This window comes from Zerene cesonia, unplaced genomic scaffold (genome assembly GCF_012273895.1).
Source record: "Zerene cesonia ecotype Mississippi unplaced genomic scaffold, Zerene_cesonia_1.1 Zces_u007, whole genome shotgun sequence".
Classification (NCBI taxonomy): Eukaryota; Metazoa; Arthropoda; class Insecta; order Lepidoptera; family Pieridae; genus Zerene; species Zerene cesonia.
In genome coordinates, this window is record NW_024045137.1 from 926,340 (window position 1) to 935,683 (window position 9,344).

Consider the following 9,344-nt stretch of genomic DNA (forward strand, 5'->3'; position numbering starts at 1 on the left):
ATAGAGAGGCGGTCACCCAGTTAGGTTAGGTTATGTAGAGAGGCGGGGGTCACTTGTCCACTGTACGCGCTAACCGCACGTGTTCGCACGCTCACGGACGGGCAGCGGCGGCGGCGGGCGCGCGCGAGCCGGGAGCAATATCAGAGGGTTGGTTAGTACTGTGCGCCGGGGTTCGCCGTTCTCGACTGATAGGGGTGGTTTTGATTTTTTTTTATGGGGGTGATGAAAAATTCTTTTTTTTTTTGCAATTTTACTGCAATTTTTTTTCGGCCCGTGATAGTCTTGTAGGCATGGGGATTGATTTTTTGGGATTAATATGAAACGATGTAGGTTTTGTTTATTATTTTGCGAAATTAAAAAGTTTTACTTCACGACTTTGGGTTAATTTTTTTTTAGTTTTTAGTTTGTAGATACGAGTATGTTGAGAACGGTGAACCATAATGTGTGTTGTGCTTTATGTGTTGTGTTTAACTTCCCTATAAAATAATTGGTAGAGAAATTCTATGAGTTCCTATAGCTTATATATAATTGTTATTACAGTATTTGTATGATTACTCCTTGGTGGAATTGTATATCTATGAATGAAGCTATGAATTTAAAGTGATTTTGTAGTTTTGTTAGAGTGTGTGTGTGTGCACTTTTGAACACTACACTCATTCGATCTGTATGTACATATTTAATATATTCACCACTTATTTTATTGGGACCTTATTACAGCTGTTTATATATTTTTTTAATAATGAAATTATATAGACTGGTATAAAAAAATATTAAAGGGGATATCAAGAAAATGGTATATTTACAAAATCAGTATTTCTACTTGCAAATGACATACGGACTGACAAAATTTCTAAAGTTTTTATTTATTTCGCCTAGGTATATATGTGTGTGTGTATGCTACTAACGATTATACGTACGTTAACATTGTGTTTGTGTGTGTTATATCGCTTACCGTTTGGACACACAGCAGCGCGAGTGTCAGCCGTCGTCGAAGGTATCGATTGCTTTTTGTATACTTTGATGTATAATTTGTATACTTGTATAATTTATGTATTAACTTAATTTACAAGTTGTAAATTTATTTATGGTGATTGATTAATCTTTTTCGTAGGTTTTTCTTTTTGTTTTAATATTGGGTTTTTGGTCACTCATTGACTCGTAATTGCTTTATATATGTGACCTTCTTTTTATAATGTGTGTCAATCACAGTTTGCTATGAATTATTTTTATATAAAAACCATACATCCAAATAAGTTTATTTTGATAGAATACTGCTGCTCTAAACTCGTAAATCAGATAATATTTTAATTGAGTATAAAATTTAAAAAAATATGTACATATTTTCCTTTTCGTTCACAGGAACATCGCAGCTCCCAAATGCAGATGGAGATAGAAGATGACTCGACGTCCGTCCGGTCGGGCGAGACGCCGGACATCAAGAGTGAGTTATTTTTTAACCGAACTTCAAATAACGCAGGCTCGCGTCCTTTTGCTCGTCCTTCTCAGTCCATTCCTTCTTTCCAGTCGTTAATACTTTGGTTATTAATTTCCTCTTTAAATAAATTTATTCTGTCACAGCGCTGTGACAGAATAATATTAAAAAAATAAAAAGGTGTAATGTTGTTTGTAGACCGTACGCCTACACAAATGGATTGTAGACTTTGAATGTTATTCGATTCATAAAGGATTGATACGGGGAATAAGGGAGAGGACTGAGAAGGGTAAAAAAAAGGATACGGCTTTTGTGTTTGTTTGTATGTTTGTTAATGTACACCCACGTGTCGCAGTGTCGGAGCCCGAGCCGGCGACGGGCGCGGCGCCCGCCCCCGCGCGCCCCACCTCCCCGCCCTCGCCGCGCGCCGCCTCACCGGCGCCCGCGACCGCGACCACGCCCGCGACCGCGACCGCGACCACGCCCGCGACCGCGCAGGCGACCGTGACCGCGCCCGCGACCGGCGCGGCGCCGGTGCCGGCGACGAAGCGGCCGCACGACGACGACCAGCCGCACGCTGACAGGAAGCCGCCCGTGAGTTGCGTTTACGTTGTGCACGCGTTGAGTGAAACCAATGAATGTTGAATTAACTACGATTGATTTAATGGTAATTTTGCGCCCGCGGATCCGATCGCGTGGTCGTCAAAGATTTTCTTCATTACATGTATTATAATTAGACACATTACATGAGGTTTTCCGGCCACCATAAGCCAACAACTAGAGCATAATGTTGTGAGCTCGATTAAAAAACAAGAAAAAACTATAAAAATATGTATATTTTTTTCACACTAGAATAATGTACTTTAATTTTGACAAACTTGAATAGAACATACAATTTTTTTAAGCACCAAAATAGTTAAAATAGTTGTATTACACTGCGTTCTAAAAAAGTACCCTCTCAATGTAATAAATGCATGCATGTCCTATAATTATCAACTGTAATTCAAATTCCAACGCGTGTCCGCAGGCCCCAAAGAAAGAGAAGGGCCCCGCGCCGCCGCCGCCCGCGTCCCTCGCCACCGGCGCGACCCCTACCACCCCCACCACTCCCACGACCCCCACGATCCCCGCGACCCCCACGACCCCTGCGACCCCGGTGACCCCGGTGACCCCGCCGCCGTCGCAGTCCCGCGGCGCGCGCAAGCAGCCCGCGCCGCCGCCGCCCACGCCGGCGAGCCCCACCACCGCGGGGAAGCTTATCGTTGACCAGGTGCGTCTGGTGTGTAGTGTGGAGTGTGGTGTAAAGTGTGGAAAGTGTATGTGTGTGGGACGAAGCGTGTAGGGTTCGACTCTTAGACTTGGAGTGTAGCTATGTACAAGCTAAGGCGTTCGAGTTTCGATAATTTATCGGACAGTACAATATGAATAGTTTGTAATGTAAGTAGTTTCAAAGTAGGTTGAAAAGGTGATAAGAGAGTAAACAAGTTCAGTAATTCATTGTATTGTTCTTTTAATAATTTAAGGTCAGTACTCCGCCAGCCACCGTTGTGTGTGCGGGTGCTCGATAGAACGTTATAACTCCGCCGCGTCGGTCTTATTTCAGCATATACTATTAGTATATTAGTATACCATTACAACTAGTGACCAAGAGTATATATAACGATTATTGTTAAATGTTTTGTTAAGGGAGGCAAGAGATATTTTTTTTATTATAAACAGTTGACATTACACTTCTTTGTTATTATAAACAGGTGTGTCGAGAAGCGGAAAAGGCGGTCGAGAAAAAATCACAAAACACGGAAAAGATAGACGTAACGGAAATAGACAAACCAAAGCCAGATAGAATAGAGATCAAAGACGAGAGGACAAACGTCGACGTGGACAGGCATAGAGCGAAGAGCCTCGACGTCAACAGAAACAGCACCGAAATAGACAGGAACAGAGTCGACTGCAAGGAGACTACAAGGAGCATCGAAGTCGAGAAAAAGCTCGACGGCAAACCGGACGTTAGGAATAGCACGGAAACGGAAGCGCATAGAGCAGACGTGAAATCCGATAAGAGGACCAGCGTGGAGCTGGAGGGGAACAGAATCGACGTCAGACTTAGAGATACTAGAACGGCTGTCGACAACAAACCCAAGGCGGATGTCAACGTGGACCTGAACAGGACAGAAATTAAAAAGGACATTGAGATCAAAGTGAGCCCGGACGCGGCGGACAAGAGACTTGGCCAAGTGAACGACGTGAAGCGAAGGAGCATGGAGATCAACGAAGCCGTGAAGCACAACGAGAAGGTCAAGGTGAGAAAGAGTCTCGACGACGTGAGAGTCGCTGTGGAGAGACCCGGCGTTGACGTGAACGCGAAGAGTGGTGAAGAGATTAGAGGCGACATGGAACGCGCGCGGTCCACGGACGAGATCGATAGGGGCGACGGGAAGAGAGTCAGCGCCGAAGTGAGCCGGATAGAGTCACGGTCTCGCTCCGTCGACGACAAGGATCGAGTGGAGATGGGAAGAGTGATAAGAGATTACGCGAGATCGGGCTCGATTGAGGAGAATAAGGCGCAGAGCTCGTTCGAGATACGCCCGGTTTCGGTGAGTTACCTGTTTTAATCTAATATATAAAATTCTCGTGTCACAGTTTTCGTTGCCATACTCCTCCGAAACGGCTTGACCGATTTTGATTAAATTTTTTGTGATAATCGGGTAAGTCTGAGAATCAGACAACATCTATTTTTTATAACCCTAAATGATAAGAATAAAGCAGAACAGCGTTTACCGGGTCAGCTAGTTATTTCTATTAACTTAATGTACTTATTATCGCTACATAGTATAAAGCAAAGTCGCTTCCCGCGTCTGTACCTATGTATGTGTGTGTGTATGCTTAGATCTTTAAAACTACACAGCGGATTTTGATCAAGCAACAATTTCCTCGATGAGAGCCCGATCATTGAGGAAGGCTTTAGGCGATATACCAACAGGTTTTGCGTGGGTAAAACCGCGGGCCACAACTGGTGAATAAATAAAGATGGTCATAACGATATGTGCTATTTTCTCGGACTCCTACAATAAATTTCGGAAAGCAATAAATCCGTCTTATCTCTAATTATAATATCATTTTACACTCACATAATATTTTACTTGACCGCCTCCTTGATAGTTAACGCGTGAGCGTAGATCCGAGGGATCCTGGGTTCAATTCCCGGTGGGGACGCACAAAAAAAAAATGTCTTGGTTTGGCAGGACACAAACGGTTAATCACCTACTTGTCCATAAAGAAAATCGATCAGTGAAACAGATGTACATCATCTGCTCCATACCCCATTAGGGGACATTCACTTAATATTTTACTTGCTCAAATCACGAAATATTGTATGTTAATATGAATAAATTCTAAATTATTGTTTGTCATTTATAGATATCACCTTAGGTATACATACATGTTTTTTTTATTCTGAATGTTGTGTTTATCTTTTATTGTTGTGCATATATTTTGTAAGACGTAACGTTTTTTTCTTGTGTTTGATTTTACGCGTGTATTATACATTTAGAAATTAAAACCTTTTTAACGGATTTTAAACGCGATTTATTCATTATACATTAACCCGACGTTTCGAACACCTTACTCCCCGTAACCACGCTCGCTGTAATATATAATGAATAAATCGCGTTTAAAATCCGTTAAAAAGTTTTTAATTACAAAACGTTTTTTTTTTTTGCACTGAGAGAAATGGTTTATGCACACAACAGCTGATAAATCTAAACGAAATAAATAAAGGTTGCGCGTGCGCAGGCGCAGGCGCAGGCGCAGGGGCAGACGCAGGGGCGGCAGGCGGTGACGGTGGTGTCGGTGAGCGCGGAGCCGAACTCGCTGGCGGCGGCGCCGTGCGGGCTCGTCACCGTCACCACCACGCACCCGCCCGTGCTCACCACCGCCAAGCGGGTGAGTTCAGAGTTGTCGCCGCAACACAAAACACAATCTTATCAATTTTTTCAAATGACACTTCTTTAGAATCGTTGTTGTGATTTCAAAGCTGATGCAACTGAAAAACGACGGGTGAGAGACACGAATACAGAAATGTGTAGAATGAAGCCGGCAAAGAGTGAGACAGAAATAGACATACTATTTTATATTTTATATATATTCATCTCGTTCTTTTGTCGATTTAATGCAGTTTCACTTCTATCGTGTGTGAATCGCACACACACACCTTTTTTTTGTCAGAACACATAAATAGCATTGTAGGGACACACATATGCAAATAATGAAAATAATTACGCTGATTGAAGCTATTTGTCTATGTATGTGTCCTCATTGTTTCCCCACCGTGATCACGTCGAGGTCACCAATGTTGTATAGCGCCAAATAAAAGCCTTATTTTATAAAAACTTTAATCTTTACCAGTGTGTGACTTAGGCTACTGTATAAACGCTACCGACTTAAATATAATGGCGACCAGGTGGGGAAAACATATAGCTTCAAAAATCTTCTTTCATTCATCAAGCTTCTTTTCTATTCTTTCAAAAAATTTCTCATTTATAAAAGCATTTCAATGCTATAAAACTAAAAATTAAATGTAGCTTCAATCAGCGTATTTATGTCTTTTTTATTATTTGCATAATATGTGTGTCTCCCTACAAGCATATTTAGGATTTAAATTATTGAAATTGAGTTTCGAATTATTGTATAACGCATATTGGGTAGTTAGTACTTTTTGGATTCTATTTGAAAGTACTGTAATTTTAAATCATTTTTTTTTTTTGAAGTGAAACTTCTTTAGAATCGTTGTGATTTCAAACCTGATGCAACGGAAAAACGACAGATAAGTAAGAGACAGAAATACAAAAATGTGTAGAATGAAGCCGGCAAAGAATGAGACAGAAATATACATAATATTTCATACATATTCATCTCATTCTTTCGTCGATTTACTGAAGTTTCACTTCTATCATGTGTGAATCGCACACACACCTTTTTTTGCATAACACACGTTATTATAGTATTTTTTGAAATGCGATTTCAAATTATTGGAATTGAAATTGTAATTCGATTTATTGTAGAATGCGTATGTGTTGGGCTTTTAGGATTTAAATTCAATTTTTTGCAATTCAAATTCAATCTATTGCCGTACGCATATAAATGTAGTACTTTTTGGATTCAAATTCAAGTACTTATATTCAAATTCAATTAATGGCAGAATACATATAAATATGTAGATCTTAAAATATAATTAGCACGGAGTTCCTCAGCTAAACTGACACTCGATTGTTGACAATGAAAAGAAAAGCTTTTAAAACGAATTGATGATATTTCTCAATTTTTTCAATTGCTTGTTTCTTTTTATGTATGTGAAATAAGATCAAAAATGACAGAATCTGTATTTTTTTGCATTTTCAAAATATTGCACATTATATTTATCTTTTCAACTGACTTCAAAAAGAGGAGGTGAAGTAGGTATTATTAGTATTGCTGTTGCAATGGAGACGTCAGTTTTTGTATCATGTCGAAATTTGGTAAAAGGTATATTTTTATTTCACCGTATGCATGACGTCATCGCATTATTTTGACGTACTAATTAATTTTCTCTTAAATTTTGCGATAGGAAAAAATATATGTATTTCCTGTGTTCAGAATAGCAAAATAAGTAACGGTATTTTTTTGTATCATGGTATCTATTTCTATTCTCAATGGTCTCTCCCCCCCAGCTTCCGCCGAACGCGGTGACCATATCCAGCACGCCGCCGATAGCCGACGAGGTGGTGATCGTCGGCGGCGGCACGGCGAGCGTCATCACCGGCGGCGGCACTACCGGCTCATCATCCGATGATGACTGCTTCGCGCCCTCCAGCCTCGACTCGCTGGACTGCACCGCGTGCTATACAGGTGGCTTGAGGTTTAACACCCCGGAAATGCCACGTGTGGAATGGTGGAGTTGGTCTATCTTCTACATTGACACGTGGCCGGAGGCGCCGCGCGCGGAAGCTAGTGTTATATATATTTTTTTATGTCGTCGTCGGTAATAGAGCTGGTGGGTCGTCTGATGGTAAGCGCTACCACCGCCCGTAGACTTTTCTACGAATGGAATGGATCTACTATAAATTGGAAAGGGATTAAGAAAGGATTGATGAGAGAAGTAAAGGAATGGACTGGGAAAGACTATTTCACGCCGGTCTCCTGCTGGGGCGTGATACTTCCCCGTGCCGATGCGTGCTCGACTTCCACATAATCTTAATATATAAAAATCCAGTGTCATTATGTATGTTCCCAATGAACTCTTCACCAACTCAACCGGTTTTGATTGAAATTTGGCATTTTATGTGTAATTTGGTCCAACTTAACATATGTGATAGTTTTTATTTCAATTAATTATCCCAATAATTTATTATCTTAATATTTTTAATTTTTACTCAGCCACAGCAACGCGTGGCCGGGTGTGCTAGTATTTTATATAATAATAATAATAAATAAACATAATACATTTCCAGAGAAGTCCCGCGGGCGGAGGCTGGACAGCAGCGAAGTGCTGATACTGAGCCCCGGCGCGGGCGACTCGGGCGTGTTCGACGACTCGCACAACTTGAACTTGGTGAGTTTTGCATCTGTGTGTTCGTTTGTTTGTTTTGGGGTCACGCACTCGAAAAGGAAAACGGCTTAAAACGGTGAAGGAAAACATCGTGAGGAAACCGGCATGTCCGAGAATCAAAAGTTCGGGGAAGGATTAGGGCCTAAACCCTCATAGGAGGCCTGTGTCATAGGAGCTGTGGGAACATATATAGGCTGATGATGATGACTCGAAAAGGGTAAAACGGGAACGGGACTCTTCTGTTACTCTGTCTGTCAGACTGTCAGTCAGTCAATCGGTCTGTCAGCATGTCAGTCAGTCGGTCAGTTTGTCTGACAGTCTGTCTGTAAGTGTGTCGCCAGACTGAATCCCTTGAACCATCACTATTTATGGCAGTTGGAACTAGTTGGATTAGCTAATTCAAAGAAAAAACTATTCACATTTATTTATTAGTCTAGCTGATCTATATAACTATAGTGCTATCGTTCGCAGGACACGTCCCACGTCTCAGTGGTGGAGGTCGGCGCGTCGGAGGTGCGCGTCCGGGATTCGGCCGCTACGCACATAGCGCTGCCCGCGGAGAGCGCGCGGCTTAGCCCGGACAGCTTCGAGAGGTGAGTGAGAAAGAGTGAGATAGACAGAGTAAGAGATATAGATAGAGTGAGAGGGAGAAAGGCTGTGAAAAATTAAGAGTATTGTGAGAGATATTAAGTGAGAGAGTGAGAGATAGTGAGTGTGAGACAGAGAGAGAGAAAGAAAGGGAGAGAAATAGAGGTAAGAGATTATATTTTTAAATGCATATAATTGAGACAATTTGCGTGTTTATCTATTTTTAACACGCTTTTATAAGCTCCACCTGTACGTATGTACGCAACCGACTCCTTTAGACTCGATTTGGACCCCCTTTTAACGGAAAGATTGATGATACAAACTTTGCGCACTCATCAAGGACCGGTGACTATACAATTCTAACGCTGCCCTATATAATAATAAATAAAAAAATAATTTTTGCCCTCTATATATCATGTCACACTATTTCCGTTAAATAAAGGTATTTTTATTTATTTTTTCCCCCCCCAATATAATCGTACACATGTCACAATTCCAGCCGGCGCTCGGACAGCGGGTCGGGCCGCTCGGAGCGGTCGCGGCGCGGCGACGCCGACTCGCTCGCGACCACCGCGTCGCACGACTCCGCGCTGCTCAACGGCGGCGCGAGGTGGGCTGGCTGTAGTTTTATTTTTTTTCTTATCTGTGCCACTGAGCTTGGTGGTTCGCCTGATGGTGAGCGATCATCGCCGCCCGTGAACATGAGGTGCTACCTCTGTGAATGTTGAGAATACTTTAAAT

At 41.9% G+C, this 9,344-nt stretch overlaps 1 protein-coding gene across 9 annotated transcripts in view; it reads left to right on the plus strand.

Moving 5' to 3' along the window:
• Nucleotides 1–9,344, plus strand: part of LOC119838990 (serine/threonine-protein kinase 10) — a 49,870-nt gene that overhangs the window by 26,998 nt on the left and 13,528 nt on the right. For 2 of the 9 annotated variants that reach the window (XM_038365151.1, XM_038365158.1), the window contains exons 9-19: nt 106–147; nt 968–994; nt 1,360–1,441; nt 1,788–2,026; nt 2,460–2,702; nt 3,184–4,026; nt 5,210–5,374; nt 7,138–7,315; nt 7,918–8,018; nt 8,487–8,608; nt 9,103–9,213. In XM_038365151.1, coding sequence (XP_038221079.1) covers nt 106–147; nt 968–994; nt 1,360–1,441; nt 1,788–2,026; nt 2,460–2,702; nt 3,184–4,026; nt 5,210–5,374; nt 7,138–7,315; nt 7,918–8,018; nt 8,487–8,608; nt 9,103–9,213 — 2,153 coding nt within the window. Of the gene's footprint in view, nt 1–105; nt 152–967; nt 995–1,359; nt 1,442–1,787; nt 2,027–2,459; nt 2,703–3,183; nt 4,027–5,209; nt 5,375–7,137; nt 7,316–7,917; nt 8,019–8,486; nt 8,609–9,102; nt 9,214–9,344 lie in introns of all 9 variants that reach the window. The other 7 variants (XM_038365152.1, XM_038365153.1, XM_038365154.1 and 4 more) reach the window with 7 other exon arrangements.